The 27,913-nt window shown below is 30.0% G+C and overlaps 1 protein-coding gene and 1 pseudogene across 1 annotated transcript in view; one reads left to right on the top strand and one right to left on the bottom strand.

Annotated features, from left to right (window-relative positions):
• LOC111042823 (leukocyte tyrosine kinase receptor-like) overlaps positions 1–21,172 on the top strand; it is a 319,549-nt gene extending 298,377 nt beyond the window's left edge. The window contains exons 15-25 of the mRNA XM_022327519.1: positions 587–796; positions 6,703–6,954; positions 13,971–14,063; positions 14,125–14,317; positions 14,809–14,896; positions 15,007–15,291; positions 15,654–15,853; positions 15,938–16,039; positions 17,660–17,885; positions 18,568–19,151; positions 20,478–21,172. Of these exons, the coding sequence (XP_022183211.1) occupies positions 587–796; positions 6,703–6,954; positions 13,971–14,063; positions 14,125–14,317; positions 14,809–14,896; positions 15,007–15,291; positions 15,654–15,853; positions 15,938–16,039; positions 17,660–17,885; positions 18,568–19,151; positions 20,478–20,667 (2,423 nt within the window). The 3' untranslated portion in view covers positions 20,668–21,172. The remainder of the gene's footprint in view (positions 1–586; positions 797–6,702; positions 6,955–13,970; positions 14,064–14,124; positions 14,318–14,808; positions 14,897–15,006; positions 15,292–15,653; positions 15,854–15,937; positions 16,040–17,659; positions 17,886–18,567; positions 19,152–20,477) is intronic.
• Positions 21,173–26,286: 5,114 nt separating this feature from the next.
• Positions 26,287–26,905, bottom strand: LOC111042826 (annotated as a pseudogene).
• Between the last annotated feature and the right edge of the window lie 1,008 nt (positions 26,906–27,913).

Here is a 27,913-nt window from a genome sequence, read left to right as displayed (position 1 = left end):
TCCGATAATTCTGAACTAATATTTATGAATATTTACTGTTCAAACAGACGGAGCAGAAATGCACCCAACAATTTGTAAGGTTTTCTAACCAGCCACTTCAATCTTTTAACACTTAAAAGAAATTCTTTCGATGTTCAGAATAAATTAATACGTCAAAATGTTCAAAACATGAAATCACAGTCATGCGGATTTCTGTTGAAAAAAATTAAAGACTTAAAAATACGCGAATTGAGATGCAAACTTCATACTTACAAGAATGTTATTTTTTTCAAAACAACAAAGGTTGATCTCTTGATCGATGTAATATTATTATATTATAATTTTGCTATCCAGTATAAAATGTGTACTGTAATATTATATAGTTTATTAAAATAAGATGTTGGTATTTTTTTTAATCTTTCTCTAATTTAATGTGTCCCCTAAAAACGACACAATTTAACTCAATTTACTCTTTTGCACTCGTTACTATTTAATTTGATTTTTTTGTTCACGTGCCAGGTATTTAACGATTTTTGACCACACTTGTTGAATTCCAAGTAGCTTATATTATTGCGTTTGAGTAATTTATTCTTCTGTACAATTATAGGTGCTGGTGGCGGTTGGGCTCCGGGAAACTATACGGAAGACAAAAAATCCACTGGCTCGGCGTTGCTGGGGACTGGCGGTTTTGGAAGCGATGGAGGTGGCGTCGGCGGCCTGGCGTGTTACAAGAGCCGAGGCAACACCAAAGGATTTGGAGGATTCGGTGGAGGTGGTGGTGGATGCGTTGCCGGCGGTGGAGGTGGCGGTTTCACTGGTAAGCCAATATTGACATTGATGTACTCGAGGACAAACACGCACAGGTCTCGACAAAACCTAGAACGGCCGGATGCGATACCATTACGGCGAATCCGTTTTATGGGACGATTTTTGTTTCGTGTCTGCATTAAATGATTTCGTTTGAAAATTAATTATTTTGGCACCGAACAATAATATCATACATATTTATCACATGTTAATTAAATGTCCCTACCGGGTGATCAGAGATATCGACTCTACAGCGAATCACCAAAGCATGGAAATATTCTTGTAATAATGAAATGCTTTATGACTCCAAAATTAATATACGATAGTGATAACACGTTAAAGACTCCATTGCCCCCGAAAAAGATAACATAGTAAAAATGTTATCATTTGCCAAACACATAAACCTATGCAGTATGCTGTTTAGTTTAAATTTAATGAGGAAATACAAAAATAAAAAAAATAAAAAAAATACATTTTATAAAATACAAGTCAATGGTCCAGATACCTAGCCTTCTACAATTATAAAAAAAAGTTCATAATTTACAGGATGATCCACCAAGCAAATTCAACACCATTTTTTTTCTTAAATAACAATATTATTGAAATTTTGATTCAAACAAGTAGTTAATTTCAGTTATTTAACTTTTTGTATCTATAAATAGGCATTGGAGAGCGGGAAAGCACCGTATTAAACTTCTGAGCGTTGGAGAATATACAATATTTTAAAAATTTAAAATTGGTTTTGCTCCATTTTATCATAAGTATTGTAATCTTCGATAATATTTACGCATTTTTCAGAAATCTTAGGTTGAACTCAAAAAAATACTTAATTTTGAAAGTACTAAAACATACCTAGGATTTAGCCTCAAGTTATCACAGTATTAGTCTTGAAGAAATCCCGTATAGATGTTTTTATGATCTAAAATAGTAGAAATATATAAAAGCAGTGGATAGGTACACTTTGTAATACATTTCAATAGCCCCTTCATAATAAAAATCCTGAGAAATGTATTTCGGATTTTTTTACTATAATTAAATAAAATAAAAACTCAATTCCCATATTACTTTTGCTTTACTATAAAAATAAACATAGAACTTCAATAATATTATAAACATATAAAAAACATAATACTTACTTCAAGATAAATTGCTAGGTCCCTACCTACCAATATTTTAAGCAAAAAAACGTTTTGAAATTTTCGAATGGCAGAAGATTTTGCCCCAATGGGTTTTCCCTGCAGTAGGTGTCATTAAATTAACAGCAATTCACTAAAAAGTACAATCAACATTCCTTCAAATAATATCATTAAATAATCTACACTTTCTTTTCAGTAATTTGTTGCAGTTTTTTTTTACATCAAACAAATGAAAGAAATATATTTTTTAACAACAAATATAAAAAAAATATTGATTATATATATATTTTGCGATAGCCAGAATTTGAGCTTGAATTTATCACAAAAGAGATTAATAGTTATCGATAACAATACGTATACGGTCATGGAAAAATATACATCAATAATTCTTTTTTTTCTATCTTTTCTCATTGTTGAGGAATCTTCTCGAATGGTTATGCCATCTCGGGAGGAACCATCCCAGTCACTGTTAATAGTTCCATGATAATGGGGATTTATGATCATTAATATTAAATTATCAAGATTAATATTTTGTAAAAAATGGTCCAAGTACCTATAGATTACAGCAGCGTTTCCCAAAGTGTGTTCCGCGGAACCTTAAGGTTCCGTGGGACTATGTCAAGGGTTCCGCCAGATGTATGAGACTATTGAGAAAATTATGTTTATTTAATGTTTGTTATTTAAAATATTTTTGATTGAAAATTTTTTTTTAAACTAAGTTTAATAATGAAAAGTCATTAACAGTATCATTGAAATATTATTTAGACTTGAGAGTTTAGAGAATTGATTTTCCTTTTTTTATTTAGAAAAATTGTAGTTGAGTTGGATTAGATATTAGGGTTCCGCGAAACACACACAATTTTTTAAGGGTGCCTTGGTCGTAAAAGTTTGGGAACCGCTGGACTACAGTAAAAAACTAAATCCAATGCTAGTTTTATATTTTATCAAAACCATATTTGAAAAGTATTATCCTAAGAATAAACATTTGAATAGATAAGAACTTCTCATTCAAAATATGAACTAAGTACATCAACATTTTCAAAAAATTATCAGCTTGGTGAACCACTCTGCATAGTATCTTTTTCAAAAAAAAAAAAAAAGGTTACATATTATTATTATCACTTTTATTGTATTGCCCGGTCATATTTCGAATATTTTAATTTACCGATCGGGACGTGCACTAGATCGCACTAGATTTATCATAAGACAAATCTAATTTTATTTTTACACAATACTCAATACTCAGCGTTATAGTTGGTAAACAATATAATTATGTATTTAATTATTGTACTACTATACACAATATGGTAATATCAATAACAGATACGTCTAAAATCGACCAACACTGGCGCAATGTGTATCGTGAAATTCATAAAACATAATAATTGTTGGCGAAATGGCGATAGTAGACGCAACGGCCAACACCAGTCAACATTATTACTTGGATAAGATGAGACGGGATGTGAGTTTGCGCCCCCAGCAGTATACTAGTAGTAATAATAATAAATTAATGTGAAAAAAAAGAGAGAGGTCCTCTCAAACTCGGCAACCACAGGTTTCGAAGTAAAGGCAAAATAATAAATCAGCTCCGCCGCAATAAATCGGAAATGTATGTGCGACAACGGGCGTCTTCGAAAACGGCATATATATATTTATTATTTCTATTGCGTTCGGATCAGTTCTGCCAGAAATCCTGCGAATAATTTATTGTGATCTTATGCGATTTTCGACGAAATATATATAGTTGCAGTTAAGTTTCTATAATAACACGGCATGTTACTACAACATAATAACCGAGCTCTAAGTAAAAAAAAAATAATAGTAATAATAATAACAATCGAATCGATTAATCAGTCTTGATTTACGGTCGCCGATTGTACGCGTTTATTATTACCTATCATCGAAAATTTGTCTCCGAAACAATATTTTAGGTAACATTAATTAATTTATTGGTAATATTTAAATGAGTAAAAACCGCAAAATACGTCGTATTTATTAAACTACTAACATTAGGTACCATTGCAATCAAATTTAAACGAATTCGTAATGTTCCATTTCAGTCGGTATCCTTGATCTCTGATCCTATATATAAAGGACAAAACATAAGGTTCGGTTAATGGTAGGTTCAAACTTCACTATACTTCTAAAAATTGTATTTACCACGAAAAAGATTCTCCGACAAGATATTTTTTAAAAGCATTGAAGTAGGCGTACGTTTTTTTCCTTTTTATCCGATCCAGAATTAATTTAATGTTTTTCATTTAGTTTCCATTTCTACACTTTGATTATTGTAAAAAAAAACAACCCTTTGTACTTTCTAAGCTACTATTGTGTATCAACACGTAATAAACGGAATGATTTACAGACAAAATTATTTACCTCGCTAAAAAGTATCATCCATTACCTTTTGATTACCAATTAGATTTGCAAAATGCCAGTCGTTAACGTGTATTCTTGATTGCATTTGATAGTGGAAATTGGGTCTACATAATCGTATATAATTAGGCGCCTTAAAAATGTAATCCAAAACTTATTTAAAACAATACAAAATATCGATGACTGCAAACATTGAAATGATATTGAAATAACAACGGCATAACTGGGTCATTCTTCGTACGGTGATATTTTTCTTTGATGTATTTGCTTTTTTATTCCATTGACTATAATAATATACCAGCTAATACTTCGCTTGGGTAATAGTATTATGAAAACAGTACAGGATTTTCTTTTTTTGCGAAACATTAACTACTGGCTTGTGGTTACACCGTTTTAAGTGGTAGTTTTTAGATTTATGAAGTTCCCCGGGTACACTGAATCTTCTGGTCTTATTTTCATAATAATTTAGTGTACCCACCATTATTAATTACCTGCCTATGGGTATATAGTTAATCAAATATCAATTACTAACATCTTTGTTTAATGTAGATAGTCATGATTAAAAATCAACAGTCAAATGAATAATAATTATGATTTAAAATAATAGTGTACTATGTGAAATAAAATGTAAGGTACTATTTTTTTTTCCGATAATTTAATAATGTATTACTTGTAATTGTTGTCGTACTTATATAAGGCACACTCAAGGGTTGCTTTAAAAAAGTATTTGTTATTTTTAATTTTTGATAATACATAAAGAGCGGGTCATACAAATAATTCAAATATTCTTTTTAATACTTTTTTTTTAACAAATTACTAGAGAGCCATGTATATATACACATCAAAGGTTGCGGGCAAAACATTAACTCAGTTTTTTTTCTACTGATATCTATAAATTATAATTCAAATAAAACAAAATAAAAATTAATTTAAAAGTATTCATATTAGTTATTTCTTGATATTTACTAATATACAAAAAAAATACACTGCACTATGTATAGTATTAACATTAACTCATGATTCATGAATTTTCATTTCAACATTTGAGTATTTGTTAATAAATGTTTCGGTATTTTCTATCTCCGTTAACAACTATTAGTTATTATTTAAAAAAAAAACATTGTAATAAAATTGTGGGAATCTAAAAAAACCATAAAAAAATGGTACAACTATAGTAATTATAGGTTCCTCCTATATGATTTGTTATTAATTATAATAAACTTCATTCAAATTTATTATTGACATTCAAAAATATGTTTCAAACAAATCCATTAAGCTAACAGATTTTAAAACTGATTGCCAAGGTGACAAAAGTCAAATGTCATAGAGACTTATTAACACCAGTTAGCCTTTTTTTCAGGAGAGTTGTTTAAACCCTCCTATTTTTAAAGCATTATTTACTCATAATATAGTCATATGGGTAAAATCATTTTTGTTATCTAGACTGATTTTCATTATAAAATATACAATATCTATTATCTACCTATACATAGCTTAATTAATTAAATATCTTTATTACTTGTATATTAATACAATAATACATTTTTAATATAAAAATTTGACGAATGCTTTGAAATGATATCTATTCGTTGTAATTATTGTAATTCTGAAAACATGGCTTTAATGAATACCTATACTTATACCAATATAATTAATATATTTTTGGTTAACTTCCCATTTTATTAACTAGATAATAGTATGAAAAATATACACGTATTATATCTCATTAAGCATACTTAATAATAGTTTAACGTATGGATGATACAATGAATATAATAATAATAATCCAGACATTGGAAAAATTATAATTTTACTCACTTTGATTAAAATACATATTTTTTTATCTAGTTTGACTATCCTTTTTTTAAGACTTAACATACCTGTAAACTTAAAATGCAGGTTTAGATGGGAATGAATAACAATTAAAAAAATTAATAAAACAGAAATAAGTGGTTTTAGACTAGTAATATTGACTGTGGTAATTTACAGACTGATAAAATTGATCCCGATTTACACTCAAAGAAGCCCTCGAACGATTTTGAGAAAAAAATACATTCCACTTTAGACTATTTTATATACAAATATAAATGGTATTTCCATTGTATTTATAGTAGCATCGATCATCCTGACTGGTTCTTTTTATCGGTATCCATACATACTTTAAGGAATGAATACCTATTATTATTATTATTATTATTATAGCACCATGATAAACGACTGCAGCTGTTTGGACCGTGCTAATTCGACAATACTACCAACAGTACCAACTCGCTTTTCTATTAATATTTTTGCTCGTCGAAAATACGCTAAACACTTTTTTGATGGCCAAATATTATACGATAAAATATAACAATAATAATATTGCAATTATTATCGACTAATATCGAACCGACTTGGAATTCAGGTGGTCGCGCTTGGAGCAACAGTCAGACGAACGGCGAGGGCGGCTGGTCGTACTTGCCGGACAACCAGCACGTGTTCTACAGGGCAGTGTATCCAGGCAGCAACTACAAGTCCGGAACAGTGTACATCATACCCGCCATCGTGGGTTGTGGGTGTGCGTACCTATGCGCCGCGACCAATCAGTTGCGCAGCTCGGTCGTCTGTATATGTCCGTCCGACTTCAAGCTCGGGCCCGACGGCAAGTCCTGCATATGTGAGTACTTTAGTTATCGAGTGGCATTATTTTTCGTACGGAAACGAATCCCTAACAAACGAAATAGTTATTGATATCTTCATAAACCATCGTCATTACAAACGACCGTAAAGACTTCAAATACGAACGGCCTGAACGAAAACGAGGAAATTCCGATTTCGGGGAGGGAAATGGGCCCGTATGCTATCATAGCTTACAGCACACTCTGTCCGTGCCACAATATTAGTACGGAATACGATTTCAATTTTTTAACGAAAAGATGCAGACGACGTGGACGTAAAAATGTTGCTTTACAATCGGTCCAAACCCGACATTTCTGTGCGACTCGTACAACACTGCAGGGTTACCAAAGTCAAGGCTGGGAGAGATATCGAAAGTGTTCAAAAGTATCTTGACACTTAACATGTCATTAGGTGTATTGTAGATAAATCATACAAGATCCTTGCCCTCAAAGATGCTTACACATTTATGCCCGCATATTTACGAACTGCCAACATTTGGGTATGTACTAACACTTAACTGTTTCCACAGATTAGCGATTGAAAATTATTTGAATAGGTACATTCAAAGGTGCTAAAAATTAAATATCTAAATAATACATTACTATTGTGACTGCAATATCAAATATGAAATAAATATAAAACACTCAGATAGAACTCGATTATTCTTAATGGTTGGGAGTGAGGGCGTTTTGATTGATTGGAGTGGTGGAGTAGTGAATTTATGTTGTTTTACGACCTGTAATGGAGGTTGTAATTACTGATTTTTATTATTGTTTCAACGATACTTAAAGTATAAAAAACATTTCGTACGATTGTGTGCATCGGGTATTGTATAATATAAGTTGTTAGAGATATTATACGTACGATCGAAAGCACAAGACGTACTCGTATACATTTTAATTACATTATTTATTACAATATTAATTAATTCCGCCATTTTTTAATCAACTATATAATCGAAGAGTATTAATTTTTTTCGCTTCAGATGTTATGTATAAATATGCAGTATGCACATTACAAAAGTATGCAGGCGCTCCTTTTATTTTCGCTCACTGACCTACGCGCAACGAAAATTGTACGTTGAGCAGAACCAACCCTGTGTTTTTACTTGTTACTCTCAATATTAAATTGAATTCGCCTATTTTCTACAATTTTAAGTTAAGGACCTGTGTGGCTAAGTTACTTTTTTACGATATTAAAACTGTTAAGCAGTTTATAATCATTTTTATAATTTTTACAACTTTACTTACATAAAAATTAAAATATTATGAGATAGCTAATGTTGTGACACATGTAGGTTTGCTCTTATTATGTAACTTATTACTCACATTATCAGAAAATAGCATCTTCTTACAACGTATACTTAGTATGGATCAATCGACATACTCATTGTTGTAGAAATTACTAATATATTGAAAATATTTTTTTGCATCATTTTAAGTCGTTACAAAACAATATTTTAAAGTTTTTGCTCTTTTAAATGACAAAATGCATTTTAAATTTAGTTCTACGAAACTAAATATTATTTGAAGTATTTCAGTCTAGAAACATTTCGAAAAAGTTGTTTAGCTATTACAAGTTATTATTAGTATTCAGAGTAAAATGAGCGGAGTATCGGGGAAACATTTTTCGAGGTATCGGTGTACTTCTCTACTCCGATCATCTTCGGAATATGGAAATGAAAAATATGCTTGTTGTCACTAAAAAAAAGCAAAACTTAAAAATGATAATATAAAAAATATCCTTTATCAATGGTTGAAATATTTCATATTGATACCGTACCTTTATACTTTATAGATATTTAAATATACTTTTTTGAATAAAAATTATATTCCATTCATTCTCTAATAACAAAATAGTATTTCTCCTTTGGTCGAAATTAATGTTCATTAATTATTCGAAAACAATTTAGAACACCTATGTTTGAATAGTTAATTGCATTTTAAGTTTGGTTCATGTTATCGAACATAATATATTTAACTGAATAGTACAGATAATTCGGGTTCACAACCTTTGCACTGTTATAATAGCTCATAACTAGTGTCTAATTAGTAATTGTGTTAGATCTAATTAATAGAGTAGGAATTAAACTTAAAATAATGACATTTCGATCTGCGTTACTGGAATAAAATCTATTTACTTTTTTACATTACAATGTTTTATATGTAATATTTTAATCTAATTTAATGATTGATCTACTTGCTTGTAATTTATAAATACACTTTCGTAGTACACAATAGTACAATAGTTCCTTCAAAATGTCTCTATACATTTAATTAATTCACTGAATATAATATTTTTTTTTATATATTATTAACTAACGATTTTAATGTTAGGTAAGTACTTAGACGTAAAAATACTTCTAAGAACTGATTAACAACTTTTAGTTAAATTTAAATTATAAAACAAGTTAGTTTTATGATAAAATTAATAATATATACTAGTTTGTACATAGAACTTAAATGTTAATATTATCTATCGAAAAACTAAAATGTTAAGATATTTAGTTCGAAGGCATTATTTGTGGCGCCCTCTTGTCGAGAGGTTTTACGATTCTTTTAATAAGTTATCAGTTTAATTTTGCCAACAGATGGATACAGAAAACTGATACACGATTACTGTGCCATATTTACGATTTTTATGAAAGTACAAAATTAATAAGACTATTCACATGTCATTGTTTTCAAATCGTTCATTTTTATTCACTGCAACACACATTTTACCAATTTTTACGTATAGCTCTTCTTACAAAAAATGTCAAAGTTTTTTTTTTCACATAAATAAATTATATTAAATAAGACCGATACGTTGGTAGTTCCATGAGTTTAGTTTGGTAATTTTGTATGCGCATGTTTAAGTGTGATAGTCTTAAAATTTGCTACTGATATAATATTTACTCGTTAAAATGTATTATACTATATAGAATTCATGATTTTTTACGACTCTGCTCGCTTCTTTCACTATAATCACCTGGGGTTTCATGATTCCCAAATCCCCGATGGCCCAAGTCTGCCATCACGAGCTCTCATCTTAAAATGTAATATCTGTAATTAAAAAAAAAAGAATTTAAATAAAATTTAAAAATCATTTTTAAAATAGAAGTGAGTTCTAAGTAGATAATTAATTACCTTAAAAGAATCGATATTTATTTAAATGTTGGTTTAAATAGAACATAAACTATACAACAGTTGTATGTAATAAAATAATAGAAATATTTATTATTAATCTATGAATACTACCTATATACAATTAATACATTTCTATAGAATATAAAATTATACTTAGATTCAAATATTGTTCTTGAACACTATATTTTTATTTTAAATTGAATTGTTACCTAAAAGTCTAAAAATATAAATGTTAAAACCAAATTTATCAAAAGAGTGTGTATATGTTCAATATAAATAAAATACATTATTCAAATTCCGCTTTTGTTGGTAGGTAAACTCAGGGATTTACAGTTTACAGCGTGTAAAAAACAAAAAAAACATAAAATTAGTTGTTGTAGACTGTTATTACTCGAGTTAATCTAGGTAGACAGTAGGTACGTATGTACGGTTAAACAATGATTACATTAAAAAACACAACAATATTAGATTAAAAGAGCATGATACTTTGACAGAAACGAAATTGTACTGAAAAAAACTGTTCACGCAATTCCCACACAGTCTAATTCGGTGGAAAAAGTATTCTTTTCTTCAAAATAAATGTTACGGAAGTTAGTATCATCTCAATTAATATTATTATTATAATTATTATTATTACATATTTGATTTTTTAGTTAGCACTGACATATTTTGTTAGCTAATGATGAGTTATGAATAGATTTTTACATAAATTAGAAATGGTAACATCTGTATATTACCAATAATTTGTGTTAATGTCTACTAAAAATAATAGTAATGATAAGAAATAATATATATATATTATTCAAATATAATAATTAGTAATAATCCAATAATAACATAAATAAAATATAAACATACAATTTCAGTTATTGAGGTACATAAATTATAAGTTACTAAGAAGTTAACTAAAATTGATTAACCCGTATAGGCTCTTTCGCTTAAGTATACGATGTTCAGGTGGTTCAGGTAATTGATGATGTGGTGGACCTTTTTAATTTGGTTTATTATTCTTTAAAATTGTTCTATATTTTTCATGTTATGTTTGGTGTGCGAAGCTACCAGAGGTATAAAATATATTTTTAAGATTTCAAATTGATATAATATACTTGTATTTTGTTAATACAAGCATTCAGGCAAACAAATATTTCTGAACTGAACAGAAAAAAAGTCACAAAAACATAGTATTCTGTTCACATTTTCAAGTTTGATTTCATGGAATAATTCAATTTCTATTCCCAAGGAATACATAGTAATAATAAACATACTTTATAATATAGTACCTGTTGTCTCTGGAATGAAAGAACGTTTATGGACATGTTGCTTGTATATTCGTTCCACTCGTAAATGTCATTAAAAAATATCTTTTCAAGTCTTGAAATTATTCAGTATTCATAAAATTTTGTTAAAACCATATATTATAATGAACACACTTCAAAACTAAAAACACCATTAGTTTTTAGGTGCTAAAGTTGTGCATGTGTAATGATGATGATCAAAGAAAAGACATACCTACCAGTCGGTGTGACTAACATGACAACGTACATCAAAATAACATGAATTTTCACACCATCATGCACAATATTAACAAATTCTATAAATAATGTCAGTCTAAATAAACACAACTTAATTTGAATAAAACTACATAACAACAAAGGTGTTTCTTAAAAATATCCAATGAAAATAATTTACTCCTAATCTTAATAAAGCAGCAAACAGTCGTGTTTAATAGGTAGTTTCTTAAGTAGTCTTAAGTAGTCAGGGCATTTGCGATTTTCGAATAGGTAGTTGATTTGATGTTGTAAACTAAATAGGTAGAACTACAATAATATTACCGTAATTAATCCGTCATATATTATTATGACTACAATGATATAAGTGTTTAATTTTCCCTTAACAGACACCTGTCAGACAACATATATTTCACCACCGAAAAGTATAAGATCGAATGCACAACGAAGAGTCATACCTATTATTGACAGTGGAAAAAAATAAACACTATTACATTTGAATACAATTGTTCACAAGTTGCAACAAAAGTGTTACGTAAAAATATCTGATGAAAATATACTACATTAATTTTTTTTTTATTTTAGAAATTTTACAATCTGTATTAACAAAAGCACAATAAGTAAATGCGATAATATATACAGCAAACAATATAATATAATGACAGAATGACAGGATAAGGGAGGTCATCCAATAATAGAACCCTTCAGATTTAATTTAAACATAATTTATTGATTTTTTTTATATTAAATCATAGAAGATTACGACACCAGCGTCTTTTAAGACGGCGAGGGTGATTGTCAGGAAGTGTACGTGATGACAGGTGGAAGATAAGAGGATTTTGGTGTAGATGTAATTTGTTGTGAAATTTAGTGTAGTATTGTTTAGTTAGTTGTTCAACAGTTTGTACTTTTAAGTCCTTGTGGAATGTATTATTTGTTACGTATACCATGGGTCAGATGTTATGAGACGGAGGGATATGGACTTTAATGCTTGGATGGTTTGTAGTGGGGACGGTTTGGCGCTACCCCAAATTTGGGAGCCATAGGTCCATATGGGTCCTAAAAAAGATTTGTATATTGTTAATTTTGAATTTATAGAAAGTTTGGATTTTAGTATTGGGCGAAGTATGTATAGACGATAATTTAATAATTTTCGTTTAGATTTAAGGTGTTATGGTTCCTATATATTTTACCTTCGATGTAATAGGAATACAATAACCTTTAAATCGCACGAAACCATAATTTTTGATAGGTACCTAATGTACAGCCTGAACTTTCTATTTTAGACAATATTTTATAAAAGCTAGTTTAGAGTTGATGTTCTAAGCGTATAAAAACACCCACCATAATATTATCGTAACTAATCAGACATGAAATATGACTACAATGGTATAATTGTTTAATTATCCTTTTAATAGGCAGCCGGTAAACATGTTTTCTTCGCTGCAAAACGTCTACAATCGAATTTACTTCGTATTATATAATTTTACAGATCCACCAATAACTTATTAGTTATTTACGTTACGGTTAACTCGTTTATACATATACCAAGTCGATACCATTCAAATTATATTATAAACTGTCGTTTTTGTATAATGATCAATGGTTGAATGCTCTTACTTTTTACGAACACTGAAAGATTTAATTTGGGTACAAAACTGATGGATAAAAGTATAAATTTCGAATAATTTATAATCCATCTAAATTGTATTGTTTGGTTAGGATATGATAATAACAGCGCATTTGTTATCTTTTTGTTGTTGTTGTTGAGTTTAAGTTTATTAGTAAAACACTAAATTATGAAACTGTGACAGAACGAACGAAAAAAAAAACATAATACATTGGATTATAGACATGGGGTCCTCCATGTATGACGTGTGATTAATGCATATTTGTTTTTTTTATAAGTTATTGAATAATCGCGTAAATTTATCGATAACAATAGGGAGGGTCGAGATAGAAAATAGATGACGCAGAAACTTTTTCCGTGCCTATGCAAGTTTAATTTTTGTTAGTTAAACTAATTTGCCCTAAATCAAAAGCGTAGCCTATTAACTATAATATATACTGTTTACACTCAGTTAATGTATATTTAACATTAATTTATATCAACATAATTAGCACTTGGACACAAAAACGTGGTATCGAGGCGGAAATAATATTGTAAATACAAACATCGTGAATTATCCTCAAAAATAATTTACAACATATACCTTTCGACGCCCACAAATATATTACTAATTTTTTGAACCCCGTAGATGGTAACTATTAGTAAAACTAATATTATAATTTATAAGCAACTAACTAGTATTATTATTATGCATTTGTCTGACTTGATAACTATTATTATTATACATTAATATTGTTTTACATTACAGATCAATCAACGGAGACGACAAAAATTATATTTTTAATCACTGGAAGTGTATTTACAGTTGTAATTATTTGCTTAATCTTAGGAATTTGGATGTGTAAGTTTAATGCTAATGTGATTAATACAATTTTGCTAACATTTCTCACATACGGTTTTAGATAGAAGTTATCGAAGACGAAAAGAACGCAAAGAAAATGTCAATATACTTCACAATGGAATTTTAAATTACGATATGACATCGAGAAACAGAAATGGAAATGTAGACATCAATCCTACTTATGATTTCAATGGAAGGACTTTGACCACGAACGACCTTCCAAGAATATTAAGGGATGAATTAAGAATACAAAAGTAAATACAATTTATGTTACTAATATAATAGTGAATTAAATATTTAATTGTTTAAATTAATAAAGTAAAATTACTATTTGCACTTGAGTCATCAGCTGATTTATTTCATGTAATTTTTTGTAATGTGAAATTGAATTATTTTTATTGCATTTGAAACCAAAAAAAAAAAGTTCGTTTTTGGTTAATACTGTCATTTGTGCGTGATCGTATTCGTTTCACCGGTTAAGTTATTCAATGGAGCGATCGATCTAATTTTTTGTTTTTAGTTTTGGTCACAATAATACAATGGTTTATTCGATTAATTATGGTAGTTGTCGCAGTACCATAATATATTATAAGGGTCGTGTAACTTTGACTTGGCGTAAAATAATTTAACCGGTGTCGTAAATGTGATTTCGAGACAGCGAGCAGTGCTATAACAGTGGAAAGGAACTTCTAACTTTGATTGCTAAACGGCAAAGTTTATAATGTACGTTACGTGTGATTTCTAGATCTATTGGCGAAGGAGCTTTTGGTGTGGTGTACCGTGGGTATTATAAAAAGACGGGAGAAACGAACGAAATGCGTGTCGCGATAAAGGTTAGTATCGAAAAGGCATTGCCAATACGCGTGTCTGATCGGAATACCAAATACTTTCATTGAACTAATGCACCGCCGCCGTATACGATATTCGATTGGTGTTGTTTCAGACTCTCCAACCGAAAAAAGACATGGCCAACGTGGAGGTGAAATTCGACGACGACAACACTCCTAATCCAGAAGTCGAAAGGGAAAAAAGACAGAGGATCAAAAGGGCTGAACTATCTTGTATACGTGACTTCCTGACCGAAGCCATCATAATGAGTCAGTTTAATCATCCGAACATTGTGAAATTCATCGGAATCACTTTCGAAAAGAACTATAGGTTCATCGTTACAGAACTTTTGAGTGGCGGTGACCTGAAAGAATTTTTACGCAAAAATCGCCCTTCAGTTGTACGTATAGTATATACTATTAAATAATAATTGCAGTAAAATTATGACCACCTGATAAACTATTGAACCACAGGAAATGTAAAATTTTGTGATAACAATATAACGTGATATTATGCTGTAGATTAATTTGTAAAATATTTACATACCTGCAGTATCAAATCGCTATAATATTATAACGAAACACAGTTCACAGGATTAAGAGGTTAAAAAAATACACAACATTTTAGACTTTCGTCAATATTTTATAAACAATAATTTGTTGTACGATATTATTTAGGTATTCATTTTTAGTCCTGTTTGTTATGTATTGACAATTTAATTTTGAAATACATTTTTTCTAACACGTTCAATACTATTTTCAGCAACAAAATCACAAAATCATTCCTATAAAGTTAAAAGATTTATTAAAAATGGCACTGGACATTGCCAAGGGCTGCGTATACTTGGAAAATCTTCATTTTATCCACAGAGATATTGCTGCCAGAAATTGTTTACTGTCTACGACAGGCCGTGGCAGAGTAACGAAAATCGCCGATTTCGGAATGTCTAGGGATGTATATAGGTATGTGGCATGTGTATCTATTTATATAACAATAATAATATTATGTAACTAAACATTTTTTGATTTTTCTTTTTTTTTTTTCAGAAACGAGTACTACAGAAAAGACGGTCAAGCAATGTTGCCCATTAAATGGATGCCAACAGAGTCGTTGATAGATGGCGTTTTTAATTCAAGAACTGATGTTTGGTAAAAAAAAAAAACTATATTTCAATAACACAATAAAATAAAACAGTAATAATATCATAAAAAAATAATACAAATATCAGTTTAATATGAAATGTTAAGTATATTTCAAATAGATAACTAGAAAGGCGTTAGGTAGGTTACAGCGACCATGCTGAATTGAATAGTAGGTGTCCTGTGTGTACTTATCGGCTTTGAGTAAGACACAGCAATGGATGTGTTAAATTTTAATTAAATGATGAATTATTGGATACTAAAAACTATTCTGACTTTATAAACTATATTGGTTGAATAGTTAATAAAAAAAATATTACAATTATTAAAAATTATTCATTGATATTCATTTATAATAATTCATCAGCCTATATAACTAAGTATATTTTATTATATTATATTATAAAAGTACTATCCAAGTAATTTATTTTAAATTGATAACTGACATGGTATGTTGAATTAACTTTTGCTGATAAAATTTCAAGTAAAAATGTCTTTGTGTATATTATAAAAAATAAGAGTATACGTTTAAAGTTTCAAGGACCCATGACATCAAATAACGACCAAATTTTAAACTAAAATGTTTTTAAAAAAAACTGAGATTTTTTTCCTGTATAAGATGAATACGAGTAACCTTGTATTAAATGTTAAATCCTTAGCTTATACAGTAAATATTTCATACATTTTTAACCACAAAATCGTTTGAAAAAAATATTTGCGATTCAATAAAATTGTGTGATGATTCATATTTAATATTTTTTAATATATATAATATCAACTTACGATTAACCTTGTAGCTTCCAAGTTTTTTGACGCAGCGAATAATGTTTTATTGATATTTAAAGAAAAAACAACTAAACAAAAATCAAAAATGTCAAATCTAAAATAAGCAGCGACCACTGTAGCTCAAATAGTATTAAAACATTTTTAAAATACTACAATTTATTTACAAAATATGCTAATATAAAAATTTGGTTAAGTTTAATATATCTACAAATGTTCATTTTTCAGTAACACTTAAAAAAAACAAAATGGATTTTGTTGATAATATTGGCAATTTTAAATTTTGATCTCACTCTACTCCACTCAAACTCTGAAATATATGTTTTAATATTTTTTTTTTAATAACATTCAACTTTATAATGTATTAATATCATATAATACTGTTATTCTGTTATTTACATCAAACAAAATTTCTAATATTAATAAGGTTGTCCTTGGTTCTTACTTCGATTGATTTTACAGTGAATGTGATTGAAGTTTTAATAACGTATGTATTTACCCAACATAATGAATCAAGTAAATATTATTAGTTCTATATACTGAGCTGTTACTAAAGCCTTTTCATTGGCTTGAATTTTTTTTAATGGAAATAGACAACATTTATTATGGATAGATAGGTAACTTCTAATTTGCATTAGGTAGTAAAAAATAAATAAATAACAATTATATTTAATTAAAACATTCAAATTTTAAGTGATGACTTTATGCAAGTTATCAAAAATACTAATTCAAGACTTTTAACAAAACATAAGAAAACCTTTAATTGAGATTTATTCAAGTTACTGACCTTGGATTTTTTGAAATTACTTATACTTTCTTACATGTAATGTTAACGCTTATTTTTAGGTCTTATGGAATCACGTTTTGGGAAATCATGACATTTGGATCTATGCCATACACGGGCATGACGAACAAAGAGACAATGAATTATGTTATGAGAGGTGGGCGTTTATCTAGACCAGTTATTTGTCCAGAACCTGTGTATAAGTTAATGGGCAGCTGCTGGAAGACAAATCCTCAAACTAGGCCTACGTTTGAGTACATTCGCAATAAGCTTCGACTCTTTATACAAGTAAGTACAGTTTTCACTCGGTTGCACCCTGTATAAAAGATGGACATAATTTCATGAAATATTTACGAGTGCCGTCCACCTACAACTGTTAGCACCTACAACTAACCCAAAATAGTACGAAACATAATATTTTAAGTCAAAATATACAACATTATTTAACGCATAAACCTTATTATACTACTTGACAAGCAACGAGCGTATGGAAAGCGGAACAACATAGAGGGTGCTTTTTGATTACTCGATTACTCGTACGCATGGCAGTTTAAGATATAGGTATTATGGATTATTGTACTTTTTTGTCGAGACAGAATACACCACTGTTAGATGTTGTTGCGCACCTCGTAGTTCTACGGAGTTCTTGTCTAGTAGTATACAGGGTCTATGATTTAATGTAATAATGTAATAATCAGAACTTCGATTTTGATAGGAGGGGTGGGGGGGTATTGACCTGTGATTAACACTTATGCCACGTAAATCGTACAGTTGCTGTACATTCGTTATCTTGAGAGACCTGGGGTGGTTGAAATTCTTCGGAACTACTTCTGACCCCCTCCCCCCTTCTTGACAAGACGTGTCCCGTAAACATTAATCAAATATTTATCACACGTCGTGTACCACCATGGCCCACTAATTCGTGTGTAACAATAATATGCATATGTGTGTTTGCCACCTGTTTGCGCAGGATCCAGCCATCATTGATTTCAAACCTCCGGTGATCGGCAGGCCTGCGGCGCAGCTTCCGTACCGAGCGACTCATCCGCTGGACGATAATGCGCCGCCGGATGGTGTTCTTCGGGCTCACGATTGCGTCACCGGAAGCGGAGGCATCCATCAGCTGTCCCAAAACGAACACCAAGAAGAACCGCAATACGTGACTCCACTTCCGGCCGACGACATGTTCGATGGTGTGGACGCGGAAATGATGAGGGACGCCGAGAGGTTTGGCAGGTTCCGGGGCAGCAACGAGATGGCTCCGCTGAACGACGACGACGACGATGACGGCAATGACAGTGGTGGTGACGAAGAGGACGAGGATGAGGACGAGGACGCCGTGAACACTGGTGAAGTGGACGATGAGGTTGACGACGACGATGACGACGACGACGACGACGATGAACAGAACGTAGAAGAGGAGGAGGACGACGACCCAAACGGCGCGGAGATCGTCCTGGACGCTGACACCAATCGGTTCGACGAGGACGAGGACGACGCGTACGGAGACAACAACGCCAGAAGCAACGGTCCTGTGACGTCGTATCACTGGAAGTTAGTGTTTCGGGCAAACTGCACCTCGTAATAAAAGGACTACGTAAAGCATAAAAATGGTTCTCATGAGATATCACCCAAAATAAAAAAATATTTTTGAAAAATAAATGAATCATTATCATTCATTATATTCCTTGTAAAATATTTTTTTATTAATATATCATTATCCGTTAAAATACATATATTTGATAAACACGGAAATATAAGTAGGTACGGAACATTCGTTCTCGTAATTATTTTTAATAGTAAAATATGCAATTGGGTTATCAGAATGAACATAAATAAACAAAAAATAAAAAATATTAAGAAATATAAAATTAAATTAAATACATTTTAAATATTTAAAATTAGTGACGCAAATTGAGTAGGTTGATAAACCATTCTATTTGTTTTTCACACAAAGACAATATGCGAGATTTTTTCATATACTCATAACCATTAATGGCGTATTTAGAACATAATTCCGGGGGGGGGGGGAGAGTTATTAGTGATTATTATTCTCAAAAAAAATAACAAAAAATGAATTAAACATTTATTTATAATTAACACATTTACCTCTATTATTTTATATTTATGCTGTTTAATTTTCTTAAAACAGTTAAACATATTTATGATTTATGCTTTGAAAATAATTATGTAATTTTTTATAAATCAACTTTAACACGATGGTTGAATATTTCTTTTTGTCTAGTTGCATGTGTATACAGTTAACATTTTAAATTTAAATTCTATTTATCAGTGGCCCTTAGGTAAATTGATAAAAAAAACATGTATTTTTATATTCTTAACCGTCAAAATAACTTTTAATGTCCTTCGGCAAACATTGGGGGGGACGGTCATTGGCCATAATATTGTTACAAACAATACAAACATTACAAACACGTCGTCGTTAGTCATGTAAAAAGTAGATCATACGGGATTAATGCTAATATTGTTCATTACTCTGGTGTTTTGTATTGGCATAGTGTACGTAGGCATGTGGGTCTGTACAAAAATAGACTTTCCTTTGATGACTAGCAAACATTTTTTTTATTTTAAAGAGCATTCATCTTTTTGAATTTGGTTTTCACTAAAATTAAAACACGCTTACAAGAAGTGTTTACGTTTTACATAAAAAATGTTTTTTAAACCATATATTTATTACATATTCTATTTATGTAAATAAAATTATGAACTATGAATTATTTTACTTACATCCTTTGAAAGAGATGTTTTATTCAATAGTTATAATAATTATCATCTTAACAACGATATAAGCAGCGTCCTGTTCATACAACGTCAAATTAACAAACACGTATCATTAATTTAATATTTGTGTTATTGCAGTAGGTTCAAAGAGACGAGTTTCATCAGCATGAAGGAACCCAACACCAAACAAACGGGTGCAGACGGCCAGACAAATCCGTCTAAAAGAAGAAAGTCGTTCTCCGAACTCGAAGACAACAGGCCCAACCCTTATTCGTTGACCGGTCGCGTTCGATACAACGTGGCGAGTGACGGGAAAATAAGATGCTGACATCCGGACTCAAGGACTTCGGTTATCGAGTCCTTGGAAATGTTATAAAATGTCCTTGCACGCAGCATGTACAATGTTTATACTCTGTTTTGACGTACGACTGTTGTAAATATTTTTTTTTCATTTTTAACTCACGTCATCTACCTGTAAAATAATTGTTTCATTTTAACGATATATCATACACATCTAAGTGTACACAAGTAACTGTGACCTAAATTAACAGACTAATAACTGCGCATCAAGCTATGCGTATAAGTAAAAATTATTTAAAACATCTAACAGTAAACAGTAAAAACATACGTTTATAATAATATTGGTCATTTGGTGAATAAAACTTAATGTGGGTACCGCTAAAACGTATTAATTATATACCATGCTTAAGCATTGTTCGATAAGGTAAAGATGACATATGAAGTACATATTTTGAAATCTCTTTAATATCATAAAATTTTAATTATAATATTAATAATTTGTTGTACTTTAAACCATAAAGTACATTTAAATATTAAAATAATATATTATTATGTATTTAAAAAAATAAAATAGTGTCAACAAAAAAATATAATAGCCAAAATATATGAAGTCACTAACGACTGGAAATTGTTATTTTATAATAATTTAATATTATGTCTAAGATGATTTCGAAAAGACGATAAAAAAAATATATACTATCATTTGAAAAATCATCATTTTTAATGTCCAAATAATAATAACATAATATTATAGAATTAAATTCAGTCATAACAATACAATTCGAAATATATAATGATATGCACTTAGGTACCCTAAAATATTGCATTCAACGATCAAGTTTAGGTATAATATATTATAAAAAAATACATTATATGTGTAATTGGTTGTATAATAAAATTGAATATATCATTAGATTATTTAAAATATTTTATATTATTGTTGCACCCCGTTAAGTAATATTACGTTAAAGATCTCTGCTGTGTTCAGTAACGGCTAATAATTGAATATTATAAATACCTTATGCGAATAAGAAAATATTTTATATACAATTTGATGAAACTATATTTTTACATAATCAGTAAAGGCATAATAACGTTTCGGTTTGTAAAGGGATAACGTATATCAATCAGCTTATAGCTAAGTTTTCCACGTATTTGATGGCAGTCTAAACCCACTTTGATCAAATTTTATTATTTGAATGGTTTATTTCCATTAATAAAAAAAAAACAAACATCGTTTCAAAAATAATTATAACGATATTGTACAACCAAAAGTTAAATAAGCATTCTTCTCGTATGAAGACTTAATAAAATGTCCATATAATCTCAAAGTAGTGAGCACACGATGTCTTGTTGTAATCTGATATCGAAATAATCTATAAAGCAGATGATCAGTTCAATAAACGTTGATTGTACATTTGAGCATCGATGTGCTTATGAGCTATTTTGACTTTCAGTGTTTAACTCAATGAGTAAATGTCTAGAAAAGTTGGAAATTATTTACTTGGCTTAAATTGTGAACAAATTAAAGCTATATAATATTGCGATTTAAATTTGGTTTGAATCAATATATTTCGAGTAGGTGAAGTATTCAAATTAATGTGAATTTCTCCTGACAAATGTCTCACTGAAATTCCGGAAGTCCCACTTTAATAATATATAGTATCAATGTGGCCTATATGTACGTAGGTAAAAGTGTTGTGTTCAAAAAATAACTGATGTTTTTTTTTTGTTTATCTTTGCTAAGTTAAAATGATTCATTACATGGCTAGCTGTTCTATAAGATAGTGAATGGTTAATAATAAGTTTAAAAAAAAAATGATAATATTAAAATTATATTGGTTTTAAGCGTTTGTGAAACCGACATAAACGTAGGTGCCTATTATTCACGTTAAATTATTAATAAAGTCTTACTATACTTTTTTATACTAAAATGTACCAATTTTTTAGCAATTTAAATTAACATTAAGTGATATATTATGTAACTGAAAAATGTATGTTATTAATTGTGTTGGTTTGATTTTCAATGGTTATATATTTATTAGGTTTCCATCATTGTTATAATATGGGCATAATTTATTTGGGCGGATGACCCAAAATGTATTTGATTTGAGCACCCACTGGTTAATTTATATTTAAGACGATGTCAGCACACTATTTGTCTTGTCCCTCAGACCTACGCACAATGTAGACAATTTTTGATCAACAGAACCAATTTTTTGCTATTACCTTTAACACTAGTGTGGATTATTATTGACCTACTGTCGAACTTGAATTTAAGTTCAGTTATTTGTATTTGTACGTTATTATATTTGGCATTTTTAAGATACATTTTAACTGTTAATTTTTGGCTCATTTTATCAACATTACAACATTTGTATGAATTTTTCTAAGAAATATTTTTTACCATAAGAAAGTATCAGTTAAAACTGACAATCATAAGTTTAGTTAGTTCGGGCCGTTCTTACAATGTCGGGTTAAATTAACGGACACTTACAGTGCGGAATTCCACCTGTTATAAAATCTATTACCGGTCGGTTTGCGTTAACTGACCCTCTAACCGGACATTGTATGGACATCTTAGAGTCCTAAACATCTAAAAATTGAAAATGTATTAAATACGTTATTAGTTAAGCATATAAGCATAGTATTATATATTTCAGCCAAACGACATAATATTATAATAACATATTATATACTCTCCCAAATGACGTATCACCCAAATGACATTTGTTTTTAATAGATTTGCCCAAATTAATGTGGCCCTATTATAGCAATGGTTGTTTTTGAAAATTTGTATGGGACATGGCATGTTTCTTAAAAACATATGGTCTGACGGTTTTCCATCTGAGAACATGCCACACAGTGATAAGCTAGGTGCATACCATTTAATCCTTGAAAGGAATTTGTGTACTCTGCCTACTATGTTCCATAAATGTATTTTCACAGATGACATTATGTAAAACCAATACAGTTTATATTGTAAAGTAGTATATTATTATATATAATAGTAGAGGTTTAATACAACCGTTTTTTAGTAGTTATTTGTTCATAATATATTATTTTATTGACACCGCTCAAATTCGACAATGGTTTTATAATTATGAGAACAATTTCATCACATTTACAGACGATAGAATAATAAACGTTCTTTGTGTATTGAATGATAATTGAAAATATAACAAAATATTTTTTGCTTTAACCAAAATAGTTATTTTAAATAATAATTTGAAGATCTACAATGAACAAAAAATAATTTTTTTCATTTAAGACAAACAGTGTATTAACTGCCTACTTTCTTAAATGATGGCTCTAGAATTACGTTGCCCATAAAATAACAATTACTATAGCATAACTTTTACGTTGAAATATTTTTAGATATATTATACTATTCAATGAACTCATTCAAGCTATGTTGTTTTTAGCCAATAATTAAAAGTATTTACAATTTTCATACCAGCAGTATTTCATTATATAGTAGTTTTAGTTTTGATTTATACACATTTTGACGTTTTTCTCGCATTGTTCAATACAAGTCTAATTATTTTTTACAGTATCATAAAATATACTACCTACTTTTAAGTTAAATATTATTTGATATAATTAACATCAGAGTGAAATATATCCAAAAAATATAAATAATAACAATAACTACTAAATACTTAAATATCATTAAATGGTCAGTTATGTATTATTAATTATTATATTGAGTAACATGTGCGTAACGATATCTCGTAATTATACCAAAATGAATTCAATTTGAATATGTTGTCCACGTAAAGATTTACTAAAACAGTATCCATCGGGGGTTTTTTTTTTTGAAATAGACAATAATGCAAATTTTCACTTTTAAACTACCGAACAAATGTGTATGTTATAATTTTAGATAAATATACATTAGTAGTCTGCAAATTATACTTTGCTATAATACATGGCTATCTTTTAATTACTGAGTTATAAACACATTCCTATCTATTTCGTAAAAATGTGTTCAAAGCTTAAATATTATATAATTGTACTTCACATTGATGAATATAAAATTCTGTATTTTTTTTTTTTTGTATGTTTGATGTATTTAGATAAATAAAAAAAAATGATCATATCGTTCTACAGTTGATATAAACACATTTAGACATTAATTAAATGTAAAATTATTATTATAATTGTAATGTTTTGTTTTTATATATATGGAATGGTACTTTGTATTATGTTACCATACAATTTGTTATAGGTAACGGTTTAGACCCATAATATATATTTTTGTTTTAACTTAATTGATTACATTTCTGTATATCCTTTCATAATATTACGAAGTTACAATGTAAAATGTATTATTATTCTGATTTGTGTATTCTCTTACTGGTTGTTACCCACTACAATTTAGTATATTTAGTCATTTATAATATATTTATAATATAATATGTGTATAAAACAACTGTTTGTAAAAAAAAATATATATATATATAATATTCAGAAACGTGTATGAAATTATTATTTTGTGTTATGTGAGTCATCCAATCAAATATGTTTATAGTTTAAACTATGAAGTCGATGCATTTGTCGATATTTGTTCAGGTTTAACTAAGTCAGTATTCGATTCAAGTATACAACAGCATTACAGAAGCCTCAAAAGAGTCTAAAGAAAAATAAGACTTCCTCCACATTGTCCTCTTTGAGTTACGTTTGTCAGAATTTTGTCGGTAGGTAATACTATCATCAGCTTCGATATATTTTATTCTGTTGAACTGTTAATTTATTATGAAACAAAATTACATTACATTTTAAAAAAGAAGTCAGTTTGTGATAGGACCACATCCTACATGAGTCTATTGTATATTTGTATACTCCGAATCCCGATTGCATTTTAACCATAAAATTATAATTGGTAAAGTGAAAATGGTATTCATTTGAGACTAGAATATAATTATCCTGAATTTTCGAAAAGAGTACTGATCAAAGTCCTGTTGGTAATTTTAATTGTATCTGACTGTTTAAGTGAGTCTACTCAATGGGTAGTGAAAAATTTAGCTGGAGATGTTGAAACCGAATGGCTATGACGATTAAAGTGATTGTTGTGAAGTCAAATAAATAACTACAAAATGTACATAAAATAATTATTGTATAATATTCTCATAGATTTTTTAAATATTTACTTGTTAAAGAGAGACGTGTGTGACGAGTGTGACCATCGGTGTAGCGTATTAATACTCAACTTTCGTTCATTCAAAGTCGTATTTGTGATCACTTCCCTCCCCACCCCCACCCAAATCACCCAACCAACACCTAGACGGCATCCAACCCAACCTGGATCAAACAGACTAATCACACATGCAACATACACAGGGGAAATAAATGAAAAATCGACGTTTGAGAAACGTCTTCCATTCGAATTTGTCTGATTGAAGTTTTGGACTACACTTCATATTACAAAGCTTAATGCCTCTGCCACAATACTCACAGTAGAGCACACGTTTCGCAAGGTTTTCGAATTTTTCACGGTTCTGAAATTTATCGTGGCTTTCAAGTTTCTCATTGTTTTCATGATTCTCCAGTTTCTCAGGTGTCTCATTATTTTCCTGTTTTACAAGTTTCTCATGGTTTTTACAGTTATTCAGTTTTTCTTGGTTTTCGAGTTTCTTAAGGTTTTCTAGTTTCTCGTTTTCACGGTTCTCTCGTTTCTCATTTTCACAGTTGTTCCATTTCTGCTGGTTGTTGAGTTTCTTACAGTTGTCGGTTCCCTTGATTTTTTTCAGTTTCTCACAGTTTTTATGGATATTCGATTGGCCAGCAGTCGCCGACAAGCCCTGTCTGTCCGGCAGCCTTTTTGCTCCTTTGATCCCGTCGGCTATAGTGTAGTATGCCATACGTAGGCTGTCGTACTTGTTCAGTAGGACTGTTGAAGAGTCATCCGGACCACCCACCTGATCCATGTCCTTGAGCAACCGCTGTATCTTTCTGCGCAGCCGCACGACCGCGTGCGCACGATCGCTATCAAGTGACACATTTCCGGCGATCTTTTCCAACTTGTCCATCAACCGCGTGGCATACTTTGCGATCAGTGTTTTCAACAAAATGTCGTCGGCACACGACGAGCGGGCCAACTCTAGAGAGGTGCCCTTAATATTGTCTTTTTGGAGAGCCTGGTCTTCGTCTTCATCTTCATCTTCGAAACAATCCTGGTTTTCTGTCAATGGTGTTTGTGTGTTCTTCTTAATTTCCTTTCTGATATTTTGCAGCTTCTGCGTGTTTTTACCATCCGTGGACATACTCTCGGCGTGTTTTCGCTTAAGTATAGGATCCTTATTAGTATTTTTTTACTTGTTAATTCTTGGGATTTAAAATTTAAATTTCGAATTATTTGTTTTTGTTTTGTTATTTTCGACCATTTTTTTGGCATGGACACGCTTGGTACAATTTGGCCAGCATTCGTAAAGAATTTTAATAATTGATATGATTAAAGTTATGTCAAAAACCATTCATTTTTTTTTTTTTTACTTAGGACAATAATTTTCTCTTAAACTCAATTCGCTGAATTGAGATACTAGCCCTTGGCACTTCAAAAAAAGTATAAAATAGCCTATGTAACTCAAACACCATATTATCAACTATCACTCGTGTCTGTCATTCGATGTAGAATTTACACTGAGGCTGATCAATTAACTGGAGAATAAAAAGACGGTAGAGGACGCAGGGCGCTCCCATGAGGGCGGCTAGACTACCTTGATCGTGATTACGATAATCTAAACTATACACAATCACGAAATTCGGTATAGCTGAGTGACGTGCATAATCGTGCATTATGGTTTTGTATTATGGCACTCGGAGATTTGTAGCTCACGTTGGTTCATTGCTGTGTGTTACCACATGATATAATATATATATAGACTATTTCTAACTGTGTATTCTGTACGCTTTAGTAAATAATACTATACAATATATACTTAGATATTTTACATACACGAATAACCACTGAATTTCATAATCTTAATGCTTAAAAATATACTAACTAAACCTATAAAGTTAAAATATTAGTGTACCAATAATAGTGTTATTATGAAGTGTTTCATATAAAAAAAACTCTACAAACATTTTTATGAACATAGCATAATATACAATACGACATTGTAATAGTTTAAGTAATTCCAATACATACTTATATGATATTTTTGTTATACTATTCTATTCTAGATTACATACTGCTATTAAATATTAATTTACTTATATGCTTTTCCGTATCCTAATTTTTTCTTGACGCAAATAGATCATTGAAATAA

Source organism: Myzus persicae, unplaced genomic scaffold (assembly GCF_001856785.1).
Source record: "Myzus persicae strain clone G006 unplaced genomic scaffold, MPER_G0061.0, whole genome shotgun sequence".
NCBI lineage: Eukaryota > Metazoa > Arthropoda > Insecta > Hemiptera > Aphididae > Myzus > Myzus persicae.
Note: the sequence above shows the minus strand (reverse complement) of the source record. Positions and strands in the feature narration are given on the sequence as shown.